Source organism: Scyliorhinus canicula, chromosome 20 (assembly GCF_902713615.1).
Source record: "Scyliorhinus canicula chromosome 20, sScyCan1.1, whole genome shotgun sequence".
Taxonomy (NCBI): Eukaryota; Metazoa; Chordata; class Chondrichthyes; order Carcharhiniformes; family Scyliorhinidae; genus Scyliorhinus; species Scyliorhinus canicula.
In genome coordinates, this window is record NC_052165.1 from 63144498 (window position 1) to 63169438 (window position 24941).

At 45.3% G+C, this 24941-nt stretch overlaps 1 protein-coding gene across 31 annotated transcripts in view; it reads right to left on the reverse strand.

The window, feature by feature from the left end:
- The window catches only part of cadps2 (Ca++-dependent secretion activator 2), an 858338-nt gene that overhangs the window by 171813 nt on the left and 661584 nt on the right, over positions 1-24941 (reverse strand). For 17 of the 31 annotated variants that reach the window (XM_038780116.1, XM_038780122.1, XM_038780121.1 and 14 more), the window contains 2 exons: positions 15919-16023; positions 1799-1902 (listed from right to left, as the gene is read on the reverse strand). In XM_038780116.1, coding sequence (XP_038636044.1) covers positions 1799-1902; positions 15919-16023 — 209 coding nt within the window. The remainder of the gene's footprint in view (positions 1-1798; positions 1903-15918; positions 16024-24941) is intronic. The other 14 variants (XM_038780131.1, XM_038780118.1, XM_038780114.1 and 11 more) reach the window with 1 other exon arrangement.

Consider the following 24941-nt stretch of genomic DNA (forward strand, 5'->3'; position numbering starts at 1 on the left):
AATAGATGAATGAATATGGGTTGATTGGCCTTTAACTAATTATCTGTGATCATGCTAGGATTGATCTTTTTGATAATATTAATTCAAGAAAAAGACCAGCATGGCACAACATTAGGATAGGTTTTTGAGAGGTCTGAATACAATATAATGATTAATGAATTGTTTGGGGGGGACAATGGGGGTGAATTGGGAAAGAATATTCTATGATTACACTAGTTGGCTTGAGTCTTCAACTTGAGCTGGTGAAGGCCCCAGCATCGTCAGATATGTTGTTCAGATCATTATTTTCTTTATTCATTCATGGGATGTGGGTGTCACTGACTGGGCCAGTATTTCAGAGGCCATTTAAGAGTCGATCAGATTGCGGTGGTTCTGGAGTGACTTGCAGGCCAGACCAGGTTAAGATGGCAGATTTCCTTTCCGAAAGGGCATTAGTGAAGCAGGTGGGTTTTTACGACAATCGATTGATAGCTGTACCTGCAGGATTACACATTGTTTTCATCAAATAAATCTTCTTTGTAGATTAGCCCCACATTGTTGTTTCTCAAGAACAAAATCACCAGAAAGGAAATGAAGCATATTGTTAACTTTATTTCGATTTTAAGCACTGGCTTTAGGGTACACTATTAGCACTAACAATGGTGCCAGTACTCCTGACACTTCAACTCCAAATCATAGAAGCATCAGCTAACTAAACTGCAATTAAAAATTAGATTAAAAACAAATTACTACGGATGCTGGAATCAGAAACCAAAAGAGAAAATGTTGGAAAATCTCAACAGGTCTGGCAGCATCTGTGGGGAAAGAAAAGAGCTAATGTTTCGAGTCCTGATGACTCTTTGTCAATATGCACAATCTTTTACATGCTCATGTTTTTTTTTAAGCCGGTTGTTAGGGTAGGAAACACAGGACTAAAAGGAACAATATTAAGTTGCCACAAAGTTCAGTAGTACAAAGCCCCATTTGAACACTGTCTATTCAAATGATGTAAAAAGACATTTGGGCTCTGAAAGATATAAATGGAACTCACAAAGGGTTAAGCTTCTCATAAATATTATACATCGTTATATATCTTAAATTGTTTTTTTCTCAAAGGTTTGGTGGGCAATGAGGCAATAAAACGTTTGCTTCAATGTGACAAACGTTGGACAGTTCTCTTTGAGGAAAAATTAGTGAAGGCCCAGCCTCTTTAAAATGAAAACTGGGTTACGCTAACCATCCTAGCATCGCGAGAGATGTATGGTGAGGATTCGTGCTCTTTGGCCTATATTTGCTTCATAGCTATTCATGGATATAGCCGCAATTCTGTAAATCACAAGCAACAAGGCAACTTGCAAGTGAAAACGGACCGCAGAAATGTGTCGCTGTGAAGGAAGCAGATAGGCAACAGGGGTGATTAATGCCTGAGTCAGCCATTTCAATAGTGGTGATACGAATGACTGGATTCAAATCAAGCTCGGTAGTAACCATGAGATGAGTGCCATTAATACTCTGAAGAAGTTAACATGGTCCTCGGGAGAATTTCACTTTTTAACATGCCACATGAGTGTAACACAGGCGGTGTAGACAGAAACCTGCCAATTTTCATTTTCATCAAAATCAAAGGAAACCAAAAGAAACAAATTACATGGCCAGTTGATCGCACAGTTTTACAATCAATCAAACGGAAAGCTGACAATCTAGACCATTACCGTTACCTTTTCCGTAAAGAGACAGTTTTTGAGGTATTAGCAAGATTCAGATAACAAATGCTTTCATCAGTGACACATTTGTTTCATTGAGGCAAAAGCAAACCCACCTCTGAATGGTGTTCCTCATTTTGCTGAAGCACCTCAATGCACAGTTCTGACAATCGAATCACATCTTCCAACCTTTTGGCAGGAGGTCTCTGGCTGAAGATCTCTGTTGCCAACAAATGAAAAGAACTTCAACACAACTGTGCATAGATGTCAGGTATGAAGGGTTACGTGCGAGAGAAAACAAAACTTAAACATAAAATGGCACAAACAACAACTTACTAGCTAATCATGGTAATATTTTAATTTGCCTGAACATGAAGAATTTAGTATTTTTAACATAACATTGTTTGCTTATTTGGATGTCCCAGAGAATTGAACAACATTCCTACTTAAAATTCAGGACTGAAGATGCACTGCAGCAATTCACCAAACCTCCTTCAACAATACCTTCCAAAGAACAAGGGCAGTAGATGCAGGGGAACATCACTACCTGCGAGTTTCCTCCATTCTGGCATGGAACTATATCGCTGTTCTGTAACTAGCGTTGAGCCCAAACCTGAAACTCGTCTTAACAGCAGGAGGTCCTACAGCAACTGAACGGCAGCGAGAATCAGTGATGAGGGCAGGCAGAGTAGCTAGAGAGAAACTGTTCCCACGCGTAAAAGGATCGCAAAGAAGAGGGAACAGATTTAAAGTGATTTGTAAAAGAAGCAGATGAAATGTGACCAGACACTGTTTTTCACACAGCAAGTGGTTTGGATCTGGAATGCACTGTGTGTAAGTGTGGTGGAGGCAGGTTCAATCAGGGCATTCAAGAGGGTATTTGATGGTTATGTGAATAGAAATCATGTGCAAGGGTACAGGTAAAAGGCAGGAGATTGGCACTAAGTCACTTGGAGAGCCAGTCCAGGCATGATGGGCCTAATGGCCTCCTTCTGTGCCGTAACAGTTCTGATTCTGAAAGCAGCATATAACCAACTTCCTAAGCAATGGGCAACAAATGCTGGCCTTGAAAGCGACGTTCAAAAATCATGAAAACAAACAAAAATTGGATGTGGAACTCAATATGCATAGCCCCTTAAATTCTCCCAGTGCTCATTTGGAATCTAACATTTTAAAGCAACCAGAAAGGCACTTGGCCACCTCACATATACTACAGGGCAGGATACAGCAAACAGAATGACCTGGAAATTCCTGATTGTGCACAATTCAGTGGGAAGCAGTACAATTGGAATGCTTCCGCTGACTGCATTCCTCTTTACCCTTTATTTTTGGGATCAGGTACATTGCTTATTCAATGTGGGCTGTCACCCACACAGCTTCACAGTCTGTTAAAATTGCGCCAGAATTCATCGAAGTGGATTATCTTTGATTGCAGCATGAGGTAAGAATGTTTGTCCCTTACATTAGATGTCTCTCACCCATAAACTAATCGCCAGATTCACAGGTACCTCACTGGAGCTTATTCCTGGTGAGGGATGGAGAAGAGAGGGCTGCCTTCTTTGGCATTGAAGGGTCAAGTATGAATTGATTTTGCAAACATAGCAGCAGAAAGTTAGTAAGGTGAGTCTTGCCACCAACACACAAAGACCCTCATTTAAAGTGTGTGAGAAGATGGAAGATACAAGAAGAAAGATGTTGAGGTGACATGGTAAATTTATTTCTGTACTAAGTACTAAGTACCTTCCCTGCATGAGTTCCCATGAAGTATTTTCCCTTAACCTGTTCCTCTTATATTGCTGTTCCATCCAAAGCCTTCTGGCTTTAGGCTTGCAAGAACTCTCTGGCAGCCAAGCCAACAATGCAAAGGATCCAGTATCAATCTCGCAGACTGTCTCCTATATAAGCATAGATAAACCACTCCATGGGTCTGGATGTGGACAGTAATCTTGAAGGGTCAATACCACATGGATCACAGAACGCAAGAGGGCCAACAAGTGATAGTGGAGAAGCAAAAACCAGCTGAAGTGTCTTGAGATTGGTACCACACAGGACCCAGATATAAGAGGAGACTGCAGTATGAGCAGGGTTAATTACTGGAGTTCGTTATGTCTGTCCTAGGAGTGAGAGAGTCTACAAATGACATCTGTCTCTGATGGCATTGAAGCTTCGCTGCAATGTGACCTACAAAGGAGTGCTTAACATGTGCAGCATGTTCCTTTCTCCAGTTTGAAATGAAGCAAAATATTTAAGGGCTGTGGTTCTCTGGATTTCCACTGGGGGTGTTGCTCCTAAGGTGCAGGTTGGCTGCAGGTCTCCACGAAGATTACACAGCGATAGCACTCTGTCTTTGCTAACCCATCATCTGCAAAGGCAGTTATGCTCTGTTATTGTCAGTTACACCGGTGCCTATAGATAAAGTTGGCTTTAAATTGCAAAGTGGAGCCATTAGTCCCATCCTATCATCCCGGCATCCATTCATTAATCCTCTTCATCTTCTATTAAATCCAATATTAAGCAGCAAAGATACAACATATAAATTCTACAATGTAGAGGTTTGTGGCAATAAAAGTATTGTGTCCACAGAGAAGTCCATACGAGAGGCTAAACTCTATTGAACAAGAAACTATTTGCACGTTGTACACAGGCCCCAGTTGGGACTTCTCAGCTCGGCTCCCACTCTGGCAGAGCTTTTATACACAGTGTCCATGGCTCTGCTGATGGGGGTCGGCCCCTCAGCGGGGAAACTCATACTCATCGAGACTCACAGGAGACTAATTGGTCCGACCACATAGGTCTTGTGCGGGTTATAACATCCCCCCCCCCACCCAAAGTCCAAAGACTCCCCCCGATGAAGGTGGATTTGGAGTGCTACCTGCTTCTTTTCGCCTGTCACTGCGTGTCCTGTGCATGTGGAGCTGCATGAGGAGGTGTATAGCTAAATGGTGAATGTCGTTTCCTTACTGATCGTCGTGGTTGGAAAACTGCTGGTGGTTGCTCGGTCTGTTCACCATCAGAAAATTCTGATGCCCGGGTCTCGCATGTCGGAATCCTCGACCTCCTCCATTTCTGCATTGGGTCCCCTTGCTGCAATGCCCATGAAGCTCATCGGGGCCTCACGGTAGCATGGTGGTTAGCATCAATGCTTCACAGCTCCAGGGTCCCAGGTTCGATTCCCGGCTGGGTCACTGTCTGTGTGGAGTCTGCACATCCTCCCTGTGTGTGCGTGGGTTTCCTCCGGGTGCTCCGGTTTCCTCCCACAGTCCAAAGATGTGCGGGTTAGGTGGATTGGCCATGCTAAATTGCCCGTAGTGTAAGGTTAATGGGGGGTTGTTGGGTTACGGGTATACGGGTTACGTGGGTTTAAGTAGGGTGATCATTGCTCGGCACAACATCGAGGGCCGAAGGGCCTGTTCTGTGCTGTACTGTTCTATGTTCTATGTTCTAAGCTGCTGGTGTCAGGGCTGTCTGAGCTGAAGCTAGCTCCTCTGGATTAGTTTTGCATATCGCTGGCCTCCTGGTGCAGAGGTGATCTAAGTGCCTCTTCATTTCGCGGTCCTGTACCCGAATCTGGTATGATATCGGTCCTGTTTGTCAAATTACCATGCCTGGCAACCACGGCACTGTCACCGAAGTCCCTAAGGTAGCCTGAATCACCTGGTTGATGAACCATCAATCGAACGCGAGACGAGTTGCTGTACAAAAGTTAGGCTTTAATAAGCTAGAAGTTAGCCCTGCGGTCTACTACAGTAAACGGACGACCGCCGGGCGTTCTGGTTATTTATCTGGAGGCGTGGTTAACTCAGCCTCTCGACCAATCGGATAGCCGTCACATGACTGGTCTCAACCAATCGGTCGAGAGGCACATGACCGACCAGGGCCAATGGTAAGCCAGTGTTCTGCACCAATGGCAGACAGCTATGCAAATCATATCACCACACAGGTAGAAACTGCTCTGCTTACGCTTCTCTGGACAACGCCCTTGTTGCTCTTGACCGTGACATTTCTTCCCGCCAATTCCTTGAAAAGCAAGGTTCAGGCAGGTCAGTGGTCTGCGGCCCATCAGAAGTTCGGCTGGTGAGGGCGGCAGGTGGTGCAGTGGACAGCACTGGGACTGCGGTGCTGAGGACTCAGGTTCGAATCCCAGCCCTGGGTCTGTCCGTGTGGAGTTTGCACATTCTCCCATGTCTGCGTGGGTTTCACCCCCACAACCCAAAAATGAGCACGTTAGGTGAATTGGCCATGCTAAATTGCCCCTTAATTGAAAAAATAATAATTGGGTATTCTAAATTTAAAGAAAAAAGAAATTTGGCTGGTGCTTGCCTGTCGCGGCAGGTGGAGTGGTTCAATAACAAATTAAGAATCGAGCGAGGCGGTGTGTTGAGGGAGTCTGCTTTTTCCCTCTCGTGAACATTTTCACTGCTCTTTCGGTTAGCCCATTTGAAGCTGGATGATACGGGGCCGTGTCGATGTGACACACCCCGTTAGGTTCTATGGAACTCCTGAACTCATAACTCATAAATGGCATGCCAGTGTCAGTGACTAACACTTCTGTGCTATGTGTGCTCAACGAGAGGTGCAGTTTCTCTATAGTGGCTCTCGAAGTCGTGGACAAAATCCTGTCGACTGCCGCCATTTTCAATAAGCATCGATTATAATCAGGAACATGGAACCTTGAAAGGGGGCGGCAAAGTCGGCATGAAGCCGTACCCAAGGCCACCCTGGCCACTCCCAGAGTTGAAGAGGTGCAGCGGGTGGAAACTTCTGTAATTCCTGGCACACACTACATTGTTTGGCCAGTCGCTCTAACTCTGCATCCAGGTCTGGCCACCAGACATAACTGGCGAGCATTTTCATTTTGGACACTCCTGGGTGTGTGTTATGAAGGTCCCTCTGTATGAGGTCCTGACCTTCATACAGGACCTTGTTGCGAGTCCCCAAAGGAGAATGCCGTCTTCCAGGCTGAACTCTGCTATTTTAGTGGTGAAAGCCTTCAGCTCACTGGGTAATTTATGATGCTTGCCCCCATATAGTGTTATATGGCAAACTTTGGTTAATATGGGGTATGTTTGCGTCCACTCACGTATTTAGGCGGCCAAAACTGGCAACGTATCCATGAAGTGCAATGCAGCTCTGAATTCATCGGCTCTGGTGGCATTTGTGGTCTTGTTGGCAGCAGGAGCCGACTCAATGCATCCATGTTCAAGATCCGCGTCCCCGGCCGATGCCCCACCGAGTACTCGTATGCTTCCAATAGGAGGGCCCACTGCTGGATTCTGGCCGCGCTATGGGTGGAATAACCTTATCGTCTTTGAAGAGTCCCAACAACGGCTTTTAGTCAGTTAACCTCGTGAAATGAAGCCCATTCGCGTACTGATGGCACTTCTTTACAGCAAAGACAACGGCTAAACCTACTTTCTCGATTTGCGCATAATTGTTCACCCCCACGGCCAGCGTTCTCGAGGTGAATGCAATCAACCACTCCCTACCATCATCCACTCGATGTGAGACAATGCCGTCAATGTTGTATGGCGTCAATGTCGATCTACCCGGGATAGACAACCTCTTTGGCATAAAAACTGAACTTCTCTCTCTTGAGGCCCATCTCCAAAAAGCAGCGGAGTACCTCAACCAGATTGCACAGGTGCTCACGTTCCATCGTGCCTGTGACCAAAACATCATCCCACCACACATGGCAAATCCCGCAGAACATTTTCCATAACTCTCTGGAAAATGGCACAAGCTGATGATATCCCAAAAGGTAGTCTAGTATACTCGTACAGCCCCCTGTGAGTATTTATCGTCACATACCATCGCGACTCAGGGTCCAATTTCAATTGTAGGTATGTATGTTGAGCTTTGTGAATGTGTGACCTCCAGCCAATTTTCCATATAAGACCTCGAGCCGCGACATCGGGTATCATTCCAATTGGTCCCTATTAGCAGTAAGTTTATAATTGCCACAAAGGCAAAGAGTTTTGACTGGCTGCAGAATGGGAACCACCAGTGTTGTCCAGTCTGCGAATCTAAACTGGCCTGATGATCCCCAGGTCTTTTAGCCATTCGAGTTCTTTCTCAATCTTTGGTAGCAGTGAGCAGGAAAGCGAGCGAGCCCAAAAGTATTTTGTTTGTGCATCAGGGTCCACATGTATTTTTGCCATGGCCCCTTTTACTTTCCACAAGCCAGCCTGCAAGATCTTGGGGTACTTCCCCAATAGCTCGTAAATTTGCTGCCAATCAATCAAGACGGAGGTGCTGTAGCCAATCACGTCCTAGTAAACAGAGACCATGGGCAGAATTCTCCAACCCCCCGCAGGATTGGGGAATCGCCTGGGGCCAGCGAAATCCTGCCCCCGCTGTGGCCGGAATTCTCCGCCACCTGGGAATCGGCGGGAGCGGGAATCACGGCCCACCAATCGGCGTGCCCCCCGCGGCAATTTTCCGGCCCACGATGGTCGAAGTCCCGCTGCTGACAGGCCAATCCCACTGACGTGGTTGAAACCACCTCTGTGCCGGCGGGATTGGCGGCGCGAGCGGGCCCCCGGGGTCCTGGGGGGGCGCGGGGGAAATCGGACCCCGGGGGGTGCCCCCACGGTGGCCTGGCCCGCGATCGGGGGCCCACCGATCGGCGGGCGGGCTAGTGCCGTGGGGGCACTCTTTTTCTTCCGCTGCCGCCACGGCCTACACCATGGCGGAGGCAGAAGAGACCATTCCCTACCGCGCATGCGCCGGTGGTGACGTCAGCGGCCGCTGACACCCCGCCGCATGCGCGGACTCACGCCGGCCGGCAAAGGCCTTTCAGCCAGCCCCGACGCCGACCGGCGGGCGCCAAAGGCCGTTAGTGTCGGTTTTGGCGCCAGTCGGCGTAGCGGGAGCCACTCCGGCGCGGGCCTAGCCCCTGAAGGTGCGGAGAATTCCGCACCTTTGGGGAGGCCCAACGCCGGAGTGGTTGGTGCCAGTCCACTATGCCGGGACCCCGCTGCCCCGCCGGGTAGGGGAGAATTTCGCCCCAGATCTTTTTACTATAATCAGTGGTAACCATATGGAATACTGATCATCATGGTCCCTGATAGGGCCAATAATTGGTGGCCAAACTAGCCTCAGTATTCCATAACTGCAGGCATTGCGCTCCCAATTTAATTTTCTCAAATGCTTGCCCGCCAATGACTGAGACAGTGGCTACCAGTCCAATTCCATTTCCAAGAAATGGCCATGTACATGGACAGTGATTCTAATGGGGCAACCTTGGTGCTGCGATGCAATTTAGTTGCATACACTCTGGCTGCTTTAAGAGAAAAGTGCGGGACCTGTGCCGATGGCTAGCTCCACTGGAGCGGTGGGAAGACTGTCTGCCCTGTGGTTTCTGCTCTCTGTGCCTTCTCCAGCCACACACCCCACATTGTCTCGGGTCTTCCTCTTCAGTTTTGGGGGACGGGTTCTGCCTGGTTGACTCGGTCCTAGACCTTCGGACCCAAACTCAGCGGTGTTCCATCCACAGTGGTATTCTGGAGGTTCCTCTTTTAAGGGGTGCCAGACGCCAGAAGAGTGCACGCCCTGCACTATTGACTACCATTCCCTGCAAGTCTGGCATTCCCTTCTCTTGACAGAGAGATTTCCATGGCCTTCTTTAAGTCTAGCTTCCATTGAGTGGTCCTGTTATTCCCACCCCAGTCACAGACTCCCCTGAGGTTCTTTCAGCTGTGTTAAAACGATACCTTTGTACAATAACGGGCGTTGAGGGTTGTAATGGCCTGCCATGAGTGTTACCAACTCCTCAAACATCTTTGAGTCTAGGGATGCAGGTCTGCTAGACTCTTGATTATGCTGAATGCGGTTCCACAGGCAGTCAAGTGTATCACTGTCTGATGCTCTTCACCCGTTATAGTGTTGGCCAGAAGAAGTAGCGCATGCATTTGGCATATTGCATCCAATCTTCTATGCTCGTATTAAGTACATCCTATAGTCCAAAGGGCAGCATTTTGAAACTTTGCCCAGTGGTACGAATAGAGGGGGCCTGGTTTCCAATGATCAGCGGCCTGTCTGCAGCTGCACTTTACCCTTGTTGCCAGTATTGTATCCACAGAGGGGCTAAAATATGATTATTGAACAAGAAACTATTTACACATTGTACACAGGTCCCATTCGGGACTTCTCTGATCGTTTCCCACTGGGGCCGAGCTTCTTTACATAGTGTCCATGGCTCTGCTGATGGGACCCCTCACCCCTCAGCGGGAAGCTCATACTCAACAAGACACATGGGGAGAATAATTGGTCCAACACCATTGGCCTCGTGCGGGTTTTAACAAAAAGAAAATGAAGAATGCTGTTTGAAAAATTCTTTCCGACGACACATTGACAGGCCTTTGAAGGTCACGCACCACATTGCCCCACAGTGGAACGGACAAGTTGAGTGCACTGCACTTGTGAAGGAAGCCAGAAAGGACACAGACCCTCCATTATGTAGCAGTTAAAATGAGGTTTGAGCAACAAATGCAGCCCTCTCTGTGTGAAAATGCTTTTAGAACAAGTGGAAATCGAGTGAGTTAAGAATATGCATTTTCCGTCCCTTGACCACACATTTCTCACTGCCAAAGGCACTTTTAATTCACAAGAATTTCCAGGAAATTTTACAAATGATCATCATCAAAGGCTTGGTTCTATCTCAAGGCTTTCCCATATATTAATTGCTGGACGTTGTACTCTACTCCTTTGTGGCCATGGCCCACCACCATCATAGAAATGGAAATCTGTTAGGTTAGATTAACACTGTCAGGTTATTGAAAGCACATGACCCATGGGCAATGGAACATAAAAGGCTAAACCGAAATGCAAAGGACAACCTTCTACTACACCCAACCATCATTATCTTTTATTTCCCATTTACAGTGTGATGTTTCAAGGTATTGGAGGGGCAGTTTTATGAAACTCGATTCTCCATTTTCAAGATCGCATTCGTCCCTCACTCAACATGGTCACCTGGTACAGCCAAGTCTTAAATAAGATGCGCCAGCAATCCCAGAAAAAATTGTTGACCTTCAACCCGGAAGTGCATCCACGTCAATCTTGGAGATGAGGTTCACCTGCAAACACTTAAGCTATATAAGTAGATCATTGAGCAATTGTAAAGGGTCGGAAACCTTATGGTGGAAACGAGGAGGATGTTAGATTCTTGTGTGTGCTTTGTGGGTTATGACCAGTACTGGCAACAAACCTGCTTTGGAACCTGACTACAGATTGTAAGGGAACCTGCCTCGATAACTTGAGCCTTTTTTTCCCATTTACGTGACCTTAAAATTGGCTACTTGCATTCACGTGTGTTAATCAATAAATTGTTTATTGATTAGACTTGGTCTTCTGGTTGCCTAGATTCTGTCTTTGAATCCCACCTACATCGTTGCCTGACCCTTTGCACCATCAGGACAGTTAACACTCCTCCAGCAGCTGTATTTGATCCATTCCCCTACTGCATATGGCCACCATCAATTGAAAGTAAAAGATGTTCTGGGTCTTAAATGTCTTTGCTTCTGCATGATGCAAGTAATTCTTTCATCCTTTGTGCACCTTTGTCAACTGTGATGAGGGTAGTGTTAAACTTCATTGGAACATACACATGTTGGTGGATTGGGCAGACAGGTGGCAGATGAAGTTCAATGCACAGAAGTGTGAGGTGATTCATTTTCGTCAGAAAGCATGGAGAGACAATGTAAAATAAATTAAGAAACTCTAAATCAGGTGCAGGAACAGAGGGACCTCGCTGTAAATGTAGATATGTCATTGAAGATGGCAGGGCATTTTGAGAGAGCAGATAATAAAGTACATAGTATCTTAGGCTTTGTTAATAGGGGCATTGAGCAGGGCATTGAGTACAAGACTAAGGAGGTCATGCTGAACTTGTATAAGACACTAGTTAGGTCTTGTCTGGATCCATTTCCAGGCGCCATACTTGAGGGAGGATGTGAAGGCATTGAAAAATAACATGAGATTAACAAGAATGATTCCAGTGATAACAACTGCAGCCATGAAGATAGACAGATTTCCTTGGAGAGAAGAAGGCTGAGAGGAGACTTGATAGAGGTATTCAAGATCCTGAGAGGTATGGACATGATTACAGTGAAAAACTGTTCTCACTCAAGAAAGCATCAAGAACTAGAGGGCACAAATTTAAAGTAATTTTCAAAAGGAGTACAAGTGATGTAAAGAAATGTTTTTTTGCCCAGAGGGTGATTGGGGTCTGGAGCGAGCTTCCCGAGAGGGTGGTAGAAGCAGGTTCGATCAAGGTTTTTGAAAGAGAATTGGATTGGATGCTAACTGAAAAGAAAGAATGTGCAAGGTGTGATGATATGATCTGCATACTCGTCTGCCATTGGGCCAGAACGTCGGCTTACCATTGGCCCTGGTCGGTCATGTGCCTCTCGACCGATTGGCCGAGAGGCTGAGTTAACCACGCCTCTATCAACGAGGTATAAATGCTCAGAAGCCTGACGATCGTCCCTTTCCACTGTAGACGATCGCCAGGCTGTGTTCTAGTTAATTAAAGCCTGACATTGGTAAATCACTCGCCTCGCGTGCAATCGATGGTGCATCACAAGGTTACAGGGATAAGGCAGGAGAGTGGGACGAGGTAGAATGCTCTTTACACCTCACACCAAAATTAAATCTAACATTGCAGAATCTTGGTTCCTTGTCCGGTCGCAGGGTAAGCCGAATCAGTCACTTACTCTTCTGCTCCTGCAGTCGTTTGATCGACCAATGGGAGACATGCACACTGAGAGGTGAGGGAAATGGAAAACCTTCCTGATTCTATGAAGGTCATCCAAAATGGAGGAATCTGGGCTTCAGGAAGTGGAAAGGAATAATAATTCCTTTCCAGTGACGCTACCTGAATGGCTTTGCCTGTGCATTACTGAGAAACATGACCCATATCAGCATTGCTCACAAGTCTGTAATGAAGAAGTAGGAGCAGACTCTTCAGCACCTCATACCTTTCAATTAGGCCACAGATCACCTTGAACTCAACTCCATTTACCTGCACTAGCCTCAGCATTCCCAACCTGCTAGGGGTAAAGCACTTTCTAATTTCCTTCCTAACTGGCCTAGCACTAATTCTAAGACTATACCACCCTCATTTTTGATTCCTGCACCAGATAAGTAGTTTTTCCGTATCAGGCCTATCAAGTTATTATCACATTTTAAATGCCTTGATCAGATCTGTCTTCCAAATACAAGATAAATTAATTTCTGAAAGAACTGCTTGTAAAGTTGAATCATCTTTAATAAAGTGTGCTCTGCATTTCTGTTTCTGACAGGTTTGAATCCATAAGACAGGCTAAACAAATATTGTCTCATTAAAATATCTAGCTTCAGTTGTATAATGATCATTAACCTTCTGACAGTGTAAGAAATCTGTCTCCAATAATGTTTCTTAAGACTAGAATAGAATCTCCGCACAAAGGCCTCACATAACTGGAATTTTCCAATTTACAGTATTTCGAGAAGATTTCTTAACCCTTTGAGAGCATAAAAATAGAAGCGGAGGAGATTATATGACAGCCTTAAACATACTTAGTGATGGAGGACCCACTATCCTCTGGTCGAGACACTTCCAAGACAATTTTGAATGAAGAAATTGCTTCTCATCTCAGCCAGGGAAAACAAGCTCTCTACCTTGTCAAGCCCTTTAAGAATCTTTTATCTTTCAATGAGAACACCTCTCATTCTTCTGAACTGCAGAGAACATAGCTTCGATTTACTTACCAAAGTCCTATAATTCAAAAATTATGTAATGTAAACTGTTTTTCTCTGCTTTTGACTTTTGCCAAACGATACTGTCCTACTGGATACGGAGAGACACTCAAATCTCCGTGGGTCACTTACTTGAGCTTTCTCTTCTGAGGGACTCGCCTCACCACTCAACTTGGAACAGATGATGACCATTTAGTTATTTGAGAATTGCAGTTGCTAAAACACATTATCATGATTAACGCATTAGTGAATTTTCACTTCAGTGCACCCTTTACAGTTAATGGATATCAAAATCTGGTCGCTATTTTCATTAAGACAACTCGGAAATATGGCAAGGTAGATCCAAAGTAAAAATTACCGATTACCACACAATAGGATTAACACATAGTGGCATGCATTAGATAACACAGAAGTTTCAGGCACATCCACCCAGCTCACAGTAATGAAAGGTCAAGTGTCAAGGCTGAATCGATTCTGAAAAACGTCAAAAAAAAATTTTCTTTTCCACAGTAAGGAATGACATTCTAACTGGGAACCGCAATGTCCCATTAGAAATACAGCAAGAGCCCGATTTTAGCTGAGTGCCCAAGAGCCATGCAAATATTAATTGGCCTGCAGTTAATGGGCAGTGTTGGAGGAAATGTTAGTACTGCTTTTCAGAACCAATGTTGCTCACAACTTAATGAAGTGTAGGTTTACGATTGTAAAGGCTGTTGTCCTCTGATATAAAGAGCATCCTAAAATGACCGTGGGGCAGTGCAAGCGATCCATTAAATCCGGTATGCTTGTTTTTCTCTTTCTCTTTGACAAGATGTGGATTTTCAACATTTTTTGTTTAATTTTACATTTCTGCTGACCATCAGGATCTATTTTTCTGCCTATTCCTCTCTTCTTCATGGCGGTTACAAAGTTGTGAGCCATTATATGCTCCTTTCAGATTCCCACTAATTGTTTATCTGTTATTATTGGCAAAGAATCTGACGCATTGTTTATGATTACGTGGAGAATTTTTGGAAAGGTGAGCACAGAAACATAGAATCCCTACAGCGCAGAAAGAGGTTATTCAGCCCATTGATTCTGCATCGGCCCTTGGACAAAGCACCCTATTAAGCCCACACCTTCACCCTATCCCTGTAACTCAGTAGCCTCACCTAACGACACGAAGGAGTAATTTAGCATGGCCAATCCACCTAACCTGCACATCTTTGGATTGTGGGAGGAAACCGGAGCACCCGGAGGAAACCCATGCAGACGCAGGGAGAAAGTACACAAGACAGTCACCGAGGCTGGAATTGAAGCCGGGTCCCTGGAGCTGTGAGGCAGCATTGCTAACCACTGTGCTACCGTGCTGCACAAGTCTTTGCAAGACTCTACTCCGAGCATGGAGTTTTGCTAGATTGGGCTGGATTGGAAACTTTAGTATGAGGATCCTGCGGCTGTCTCACGCTCTTGCTTTGTGTGGCCCCATACAGCTAGGCTTGTCTCACCCTGCAAGATGAAGTCTCAATGCAAACAAGATTTGTTCTGATGATTGAAGACCTGCCTGTGCAATGTTATAGAACGACAATCAGCCTTGTCCAATCAAAGTGCTTTTTTTCCAAGGTGATTTTTGTGGACTACATTTTGCATTTTTTGGCAAAAATGTAGAAAACTGCTTCACACTCACCCTTATTTGTCATTAAAATGCCTGAGGAAGAGCTTCATTTAGCCTCTTGGTTGGTTTTAGCACTGATTAATCCAATACTGTTTATGCTTTGAGATGTCTGGCAATGTGCTATTTCCTTACAGAAGTGCAAGAGTTGCTTTTCTCTATATCTTATTGTAAGTACTCTCTATTGCTCTTTACACCCGGCATTTTTAGTTCTCAGACCTTTTGCGTAGCTATTTCAAGGCAATGAGAGCACCCTGCAGAAAGAATGAATCAATCCTACTGCTAAAAGGTCACAAAGAAACCATTAGTGTGAGCTATGAAATAAGTATTGACCTTGGTTATAAAGCGCGATATGAGTAATGCTGTGTTCCCAAAGGCACATTCTAGCGAGGGTGTTACATACCTGACACTAATCTCCATTTTAGCATCATTAGCTACAGGTTTAAAATACAATTATCTCTGTGCATTGCCAGCTTGTTAACACTAATCTTTTTAAAAAAAACAATCCCAAGAAATACCACTCCATGGAAGATTGTGTTAGCGGATTCCCCTTTGGGCTGCTTCTCGTGCATCAGCGGGGGAAAAAAAAGACCTCATGTTAAAACAAATGGATTGTAAGAGATCTCCTTAGGGTTTTGTTATGATAAATAAAACTGAAGAAACAGCCTTGGCACCTGCCTTGGAAAAGAAAACTGGCTTTCTGCCAAAAGAAATGGGCTACGAAGAAAGGGATCGGGTGCAGAATAAATGTATCTCTGACATGCAGAAGCCACATTAATCAACTGCACTACACACCAACTACACCACTAAACTCTGCCAGACACATGAACGAAGCAATTACAGTACTTGTGTTCTGTTTAGGAATGCCACTTTGCTTCAGATCGGATACACTCGTCTGCTTTTTGGCTGGCAGACACTGCCATGGAGGCTGCTTAGACTTGGGTGACTGCACTGTGATTTTCAGGCGTAGAGGATGGTTTTTTTATATATATAAATATATATAAAAGAACAAGGGAGAGAGAACAAACAATAACCATGTAATAGAATAATGAAGAGGCTGATGCAAAGGCAAGCAATGAGGCATAAACACACAGTATCTTAAGAAGAATGCACTTCGCTGAGTTGTACCAAGGCCATTGGCTCCAGGCATCCTCAGCAGTTCAATTAACAGCCCCCACAATATAATGGACTATTGGTAAAAGGGCACTTTGAACAACTATATTAATGGAAATGTGAGTCTCAACATAGCTGTTCAATTATTGTGAATACTTCAGACACAAGCATGGACAAAATAATAAAAAAGCACTTAAATGTGCAAATGGATGACCTGCACAGAACAACAGGCGAGCTAGAGCACATTACAAGGCTGCAACACAATTCAAAAGGTGCAGCTGAAATGATAAACTGGAGACTGCGCGGCTCAAGTGGTGTTGCAAGTGATCAACCTTGGAATAAGTACAAAAGGTAGGATTACTTTTCAATACAACTCAATATGTGACTGCAGCATGACTCACGTGGTACAATACTCCTGCTGTCTGTGCTAGGAGACACATCTGAGGCAGCTGTCAATGGGTAAATGTTTCTCAACATATCTCACATCTTACCTTGTGATAGGATCAGGGTCACTCGTACCTTAAAGTGATAATACATTTCATCCTAAATATAGGATTGCATGAAATCCGTGCAATATTGGTTGTACCTCGACGACTGTGGGATGTTGCAGTTGGGGAACTGAGCGTCCGTGGGTGATGATGTTTGGACTCCATTACCGTGTTTTAGATGTCGGACTGGTTTTAATGACCATTTTTGTTTCGGAAGCCACTTTATAAACAGAAAGCGGTTTTATGTAGAGGAAATGCTATTTTCTGGGAGGAATTTCTGTTTGAGGTTTGACTGCTACATTGTCATGGGAAAAGAAGCGTGGTATAAGAGAGATTATGGCCTTGGCATATATCAAATTCCAGGCCAGGGAAAGCAAATGATATTTTCCAGTTTGTAGCATGCTATGCTTATGAACAAGATTAGTGAAAAAAAATGATAAAGTGTTAAGCAGTAAAGCAAAAGAGTTCTGAGGTGCAGTGAGAAGAAATTATTAGATTAGATGACAGAGATGGTCACGTGGCACAATATGTTGGAGATCTGACCAACTTCATACATGTATTTCGCCCCCAGGATCTTCCACATGGTCAGTTCGATAACTCAACAGGGAATTTTGGAGGGGAAGAAAAAAATCAGGGCAAATCTCAAACACCACCTACAGGTCATTATCAGCGGAAAAGAGTAAAGGGTGAGAAGCAGATCAAAGGCCCTGTTGGGGTAGTTGAACGATGCAAGGCAGCCTGAAGTGCCCAGATAAGTAAATACATTTCCTTTTTTTGAGGAATAAAAATGGTTAGATTTGCAAAAAAAGGACCAAATAAAGTATGAAATGTGTAGGAAAATCACACACTAAAAAAAATAAAGGGCCCATTTTGAGACGAGGTGCGGTGGCGGAAGACACCAGCGCAGCCTGTTCTGCTGGCCAAAATGGCAGGTCCCGTGCCGAATTCAGTGCTAGGAACGTCATTGACTATGCAAAGCGAGTGCCCTTGTGGGCCCGCGGTCGATTCGCCCGCCCACCCTCAGATGACCCGTTCAAAGGTCCTGGCACTAAATTTAAAGGTCGGTCCAGCACACTCGTATCACTCTCGACAGCCCACTTGACTTCAGCCGCTCACTGTCCCCACTTCCCATGCCTATGCGAACTCCAGCAGTGCTAGCCTCTGAGGACGCTTCTGCCTCGGGCCGCGAGGATGGTGGCCAAGGTCATCACGGACATCAGGACATAGCAGTCAGCAGGCTGCCTCCGTCCCTGCTGCAGAGGTCGGGGCTGTACCAAGGTGTAGTGGGTGGGTTACAAGTTAAAACATTTTGATACCACCTCAGGATCATGGGTGCTCCAGCACTGTGAATAAATTGCAGTTTGTGAAATCCATTCCATGGGTATGTGAATGTTATGGTCAGATGAAAGCATTTTGGTTTCGGCCTTCACAATCCTCTTACTCTGAGGTTCATCCTTCCTCACATCCACAGTGCCCCCTTTTAAGATTAACATGCATGTGATGTTAACATCAGTGCCACTTGTTACCCTGACCCTTGTGTGTTGTCAGGGGGATGTGCATATTTTTTTTATTTGGAGTGTTGTATGATGAGCGTGTTCACAATTTATTAGTCCTCAATTGATAGCAATGGCTAATGAGGCTCATCAGATAGGTGACCTTCTGTGCATCTGGGTTTTCCAACTGGCACTGTCCCAAGCCAGGACGTAAGGGTGAGAGCCCTACGCTGGTGCACACTTCATTCACTGAACTGTTTACATCCTCACATTGCATAAGAAATGTCTAGTCTCAACTCATATCACTGTTCTCCCTTTCTGGACTGTAAGTTGACAGAGTGGGTGCATTAACAGGTCACCAATGCCCACAGCTAAGATCGGACCCGAAGGAGTCTTGAGGCCCAAGTGTGAGTGCAGGACCTGTTGTCTCAGCGATGGTTCAGCTATTCCCTCAGAGGTCACAAGATGGCTTGGAGGTCTAGGGGGGGGGGGGTGTCTCCTGAAGATTCAGCTTAAGAGTTTGCTCCTCCTGAAACCCTTGAGCAATGAGTGTACCACAGGCTCTCCTCCTACATGGCGCTCATGCTATCCTTCAGCATCCCCTCGGGCTTCCTGCACCTCCACATCGTCATCTTCTGATGAGGGCTCCTCCTCCTCCAGTTCACCCTTTGGCAGAGCCTCACCTCTCTGCATAGCCAGATTGTAACGGGCACGGCAAACCCTGGTGCATATTGAAGAGAACCACCTAAGCATCTGTGCTACATCTTCAGCGGTCCATGGTCTGCCCTATGAAGGACTGTGTGGTGGCATAAGAAGCATTGTACCTTTCCGCGACTGGGGTCTGAGGATGGCACACCAGAGTCACGAGCCACTGTTTAAGGTGATCGCCCTGATCCCCTGGCAACCATCCCTGCAGACTTCCCAGCCGCTTCAAAACCCCAGGCACCCGAGAATGACTAATATAAGAGTCATAGCAAATCGCAAGGAACTGTACACAAATGTCCAGTATTTGCTTTTGATGGTCGCACACCAACTGTACATGGTAAGAAGTCTTACAACACCAGGTTAAAATCCAACATGTTTGTTTCAAACACTAGCTTTCGGAGCACTGCTCCTTCCTCAGATGAGGAAGGATCTGTGCTCCGAAAGCTCGTGTTTGAAACAAACCTGTTGGACTTTAACCTGGTGTTGTAAGACTTCTTACTGTGCTCACCCCAGTCCAACGCCGGCATCTCCACATCACAACTGTACATGGAAAGAATGGAAGACCTCACGCTTGATGAAGTTCAAGGGCTGCTACCAGGCAGCCTCATGGGTGCAGTATATTATTCCCTGTACCCGAGAGAATTCAGAGATAGCTGTGGAGCCTGTGATCTCAGAGCTTGACTATCCATCCACAGCAAAGTTCACATAATGATGGGCCTTCCTGTAAAGGACATGGGTCACCTCATGAATGCACTTGTGTTGTTCACTGTGAAATTCCACACACGTTCCCGGTTTCTCCAATGGAAAGATCCAGAGGCAAAACAATTGGGTGCTACGGTCACCTTCAGGGCCAATGGCAGGGGGAAGCCTCCGACCCATGTGGAGTCAGGTCTTCTCAGAGCAAGTGGCATCTGTTGCGGGCGAGATCTCTGAACAATCGCAGCTTTGCCTTAACTGCCTTTCACTCATTTGTAGAAAAGGACGTTAGACCCGCTGTGTTGCCAATCGTCTCCACTGTCTGGGTCTCTGCTCCCCAGACTCCTGTTGATGCCTTGTCCCATATGCAATGCTGGAGGTGCACACGTAGTTGTCTTTTCTTCCCCTCCTACCTCAAAAAAGCATTCGTAGAAAAGCTCCTTGGGTCACTGGATCCATTCTCACTTTAGGCTGTTCTGTGAAAAGACATATTGAAGCCCAGACTGGGAAATGGACGCTGAGTACAAAGGTGTGGCATTGTTCCTGATGTTACCTTACCCCTGGGATTCTAGTATACACATAGAGGTGAGCAGCATTCCATTCCACAGGTGTTATATCGGGAGCTCTGTGGGGGTGTGAACTTGTGAATTACCTCATTGAACCAATGTGGTTCTGAAATCCACTCACTGACTTGGCAGAACTGTGAGCATTCCTTTGCTCCTGGTGAATGAATGGTATCCGTTTGATGAACGCCATTGATGGTCAACCCAGGTCTCCTGTTTACTGATGAGATGGCTGAATTGATGCAGCTGTGCCCCCTTCACTATAGCTTCTCTCTCCAAGGCTGCATTCCTGTCTTCCCCGAGTAGCTTTTCCAAATTTGCCATGAGACTATTGAGTTGTGCTGATCCCTTTCAAAGCGCGAATTAGAAATCTGGCTTGCTCTTGCTTCCTGGGCAACCAGCTCGGAGTCCTGTGTAATTGACCTGGAGCCTGTCCACTGTAATGACACCGACAAGTGAGTGAGTGTTGCAAGGAGCACCAGAGGCCAGTTTTGTGGCCCTCCCACATTCCATCACAGCCCTCCCAGACAGAGCCGATCTTACTTTGGATTTTGGAAGATTCCTTTTTACAAGAGTGTCAAGATGGTGGTCTGCACTTATATTGCAGGATAGAGTTCAACCCGCCCTCCCTCACTGACTGCGTACCTCCAATTCACCTGGAGCCTCACGGTGTGCAGGTAGAGATGCCACCTGTTATTCTCCAACCTCTCCCACTAATATCTGATTCTATTGTTGCGGTGATGGACGTTGAAACACTCCCAGTCCCAACTGAGACCATCCGTGAAGCGCCCATGTCTCACATGGACCTGTACCCATCCCGTTTGGAGGATGTGTGCACCATCATGAACAAGGGAACCCCTCCAACCAATGGAGATTCACATATCCCCCTCATGTTATGTATTTGCAGGTTGGTGATGTGCCCGTGACCATCATCATTCCTTCTGCAGCCAGTACAGAACATGCCACGCCCAGGACTTGGACTGTGCAAAAGTCCTGCACACCAAGCTGTGTTTTCTTTCCTGCAAAGCACACAGTCTTTGCCCCTCACTGCAGCTGGGGTACACCATGTTCCCAATGATTGCTCTTGTTGCATTCCATTGCACTTTTGCACTGCCTGCTATTTCTGACTTCAGACTGTGAGGTCCAGATAACCCCTGAACAGCCTGTGATCTGTGACTCCTTTCCATTTCATAGCAGGAATGTCTGCACTCTCTGACTCATATCTATCAGCCCTGAACTTAAATGGGAAAACTCACCACAAAATTTCCATTTCCAAAATGGAATACTGACACCAGTGACCTTTACAAAGCTCGACAGCCCCGACCTGTTTAGTTTTCATGTGAAGCATCCCTAATGTGCCACATTATCAGGACCCACCCCATAACATCACCACCTTCTCACAGCAATCAGGGAAAGAAAACAAATATATGGCGCAATTCTCCAATCGCGGGACAGAGTGTCCGCGCCATCGTGAATTCCGTCGCATTTCACGATGGCGCGAAATGGGCGCGGCAGTAGCGATTCTGGCCTCCACAGGGGGCCAGCACGGTTCATGCCGCTCCAGCCTCACTTCCTGGTGTGCACTGGGGACGGCGCCAACCCGCGAATGCGCAGTGGCGATGCGCCAACCCGTGCATGCATGATGGCCTTACTGAACGCTCTACCCCCGACACAACATGGCGCGGAGATCAGGGGCAGGACGTGCAACAAAGTAGGCCCCGGGTGGGGGGGGGGGGGGGGGGGGGGGGGAGAGGCCGGCCCACAGATCAATTAGCCCTGTTCGCGGGCCAGACCCCATCGGAGGCCCCCCCCAAACCCGGGAACGGAGCCTCCCTCTCCCCCACAAGCCCCCCCCTCCCCCCCTGACCCTTCGCGCAGAGTTCCCGCCGGCAGCGACCTGGTATGGACGGCGTTGGCGGGACTCTGCTTTTTCCGCTCGGCCCAGCTGGGCCGGAGAATCGGCGGCCCCACCGTGCACAGTGGCATACGACCGGCGCCGCGCCAAACACACCGCCGCAAATGGCGCCAATTCTCCACACCTCCGTGAATCGCACTCCAGCGTCGGGGCGGCGTGGCGCTGTTGCGGCGATTCTCCGACCCCCGGCGCAGGGCTGGGAGAATCTCACCCATAATCTTGCCACTGTTTAACAAGTGTTTACTAAGTTCTTACCATGCTCTTTTATACTTTGGTCCCAAATTATAGCAGATCAAACACCGTTATCCACTTATAAAATGATACAGCGCAGAAGGATCCTGTTTTGCTTACGATGGCTGAGGTAGCTATTTGAAAGATCTATGTAATGGTTCCATTTTCCTGCTCTTTCCAACACTGTTGCATGTTTTTCCTTTTAGGCAGCATATTCTGGATCATACAACTTGGTGGTTAAAAAATAATAATCTTCCAGGTTATTTTTTGCCAGTTAACTTAAACCTGTGTTCACAGGTGATTGACTCTACTGCAGTGGAAATAAGTTTCCCTATCTACATTACTGACAATTTTCAGTTCCTATATTAAATCTTTCCTCAACCCTCTCCACTCTAAGGAGGACAGTCTTAGCTTCCCTAGTCTCTGCACAGAACTCAAGTTCCCCATCCTTAATATCATTCCAGTAAATCTTCCCTGTACACTTGCGTCCTTGACATCCTTCCTAAAGTGTGATGTCCAAAATTTGACAGTACTCCAGAGAGCGATCCAGCTTCCTTGCTTTTATATTGTATGTAAAGCAAAGGATCCCATCTGTTCTTTTAACTGCTTTCCCAACTTGTTCTGCTACCTTCAACCATTTATTTATATACACCCCCCAAGTCTCTCTGGTATTGCAACCCGTTTAAAAATGTGCAATTTAATTTTCATTGCCTCTCCTTATTCCTCACACCAAAATGTTCTGCTCTTTGTGATCCATTTTTGAACTGTATTCTTTAATGTTACTATGCATTTGAATTTTGAGAAACATCGGCAAATACTAAAAATGTTTTAAAGGCTTTCACTTTCTCCAGTTGTGCTCAGCTTAATTCACTGAAACTTCCATTGTGGGATATTTTAATGTTAACCGTTTAAAACGAACAAGGCAATAATAAGGGAGTTAAAGTTGTGTGCGAAGAGATATTACACAACCCTGTCAAGAAGCAAGCTTTTGAAAATAAATTAAACTCCTGAGCTTAGTCGCATCAATGTGTTAGAGTGTGAGTTAACACTCATTAATGTATCCGGATGCTCTTATTTGTGTTGATAATCATCAACATATAATTTGATAACATTTTCAGTTTTTCGCCAATTAGCACACCCATGTCATTTTCTTGCTCCGCGTTATTCAACAATATACTTTTCATAGTGTATTCACATTTACTATTTTTAGTTCCAATATGTTTCACCTTGCATAACTCATGAGATAGTGTTAATATGCCTCGCTGTGAAGTATCTGTCGATCTTGTTCAATTATATATCTCACCTCAGAACATCCTATTTACCAATGATACATTATATACTTGTCCTCCACTTTCAATACTCATCTTACCATTACTTGTAACAAAAATAATCTTTTCACAAAACCCTGGCAAATGTGATGCTCATGGCTATTCAAGTGATATTGATAAAGTCATCACCGATTTATTATTAAATTCCTTCTCAATCCTGAACCATTTACTTTTATTCACAAGTCTTATATGGAGGATCTCAGTCAATGCATTCTGGAAATAAAATTATTGCCATCGTCCACCAACTCTGTAACACCAAGAAATTTCAATAACTTTTTTTTTTAAATGCATGAGCCCAATCTTTCAAAGACTAATTTGATTTGATTTTACGTGTTTGCTTGATTATAGATTCTAATAATTCTCACACCACATATAGATCTCAAGTTAATTTGTGGTATCGTAATATTCATCTTTGGTGAAGATTGCCTGTACCTGATACATTTCCCATGTATCACAATTAAATATTTTTGCCAAAAGATCCTCTTCATCTTTATATTTTATCTTGATTCATTCAGGTGTTCATCAACATGTTCTCGTGCTTTAGGAGCAGTTCAAATACTCTAATGGATAGATATCAGTCCCCAGTTGCAGAGTTTCTGAAGACTGATCCATCATCTTCTTCATGTTTTATCTCACAGCCAATTGATTATCTCCTCTCAAGTGGGCGAAAAGTCAAAACATCTTTTTAAGTCCTTTTTGTGAGGTGGAAGGAGGTATGATTTAAGTAACTGACTATTTAATCTTTTCCTATTTATCCTTCAAATTAGGTCCCCATGATTCATCTTATTTTTCTTGTTTCATTGTTTGCAAATATATTGATTTAATGTCAGTATGACGGCTGCTGTATAATGCTCCTCAGTTTCTCCAAAAATATAGATTTCTCACTCATTTATCCTTTAATGTACTGCTTTATTTTCAAGTTAAATTGCACTGACAACCAATTTAATATTGTCAGTTGGGTTCACAGTGTGATGCATTTGTGTGCATTGGAAGCTACATATATTAATGCAAGGCCCTATTCTTTACAGACAGAAGATGTACACATATGGCACCTGTTTCAACTAAACAAAATATATGACAGCCATTTGCTAACTCATTCCTCAGGGCTGTGCGTTGACCAATCAGGTCCAAGCGACCTGGTTTAAATTTCAAACAATGCTTGGCAGTTAACTGTCAGTCACCATTAACTGGGTGCATTCTCCACGGCAATGCTTCTGTCAATCAAAGTCCACTTGTCAACCAGTCAGCACTCTCTTCTCATACAGTAAAAATTGTTGTTTTCCCCTTACACTGGTATTCTTGCGTAATGTCCTGATTAGTGCAAGACAAAAAGCTTT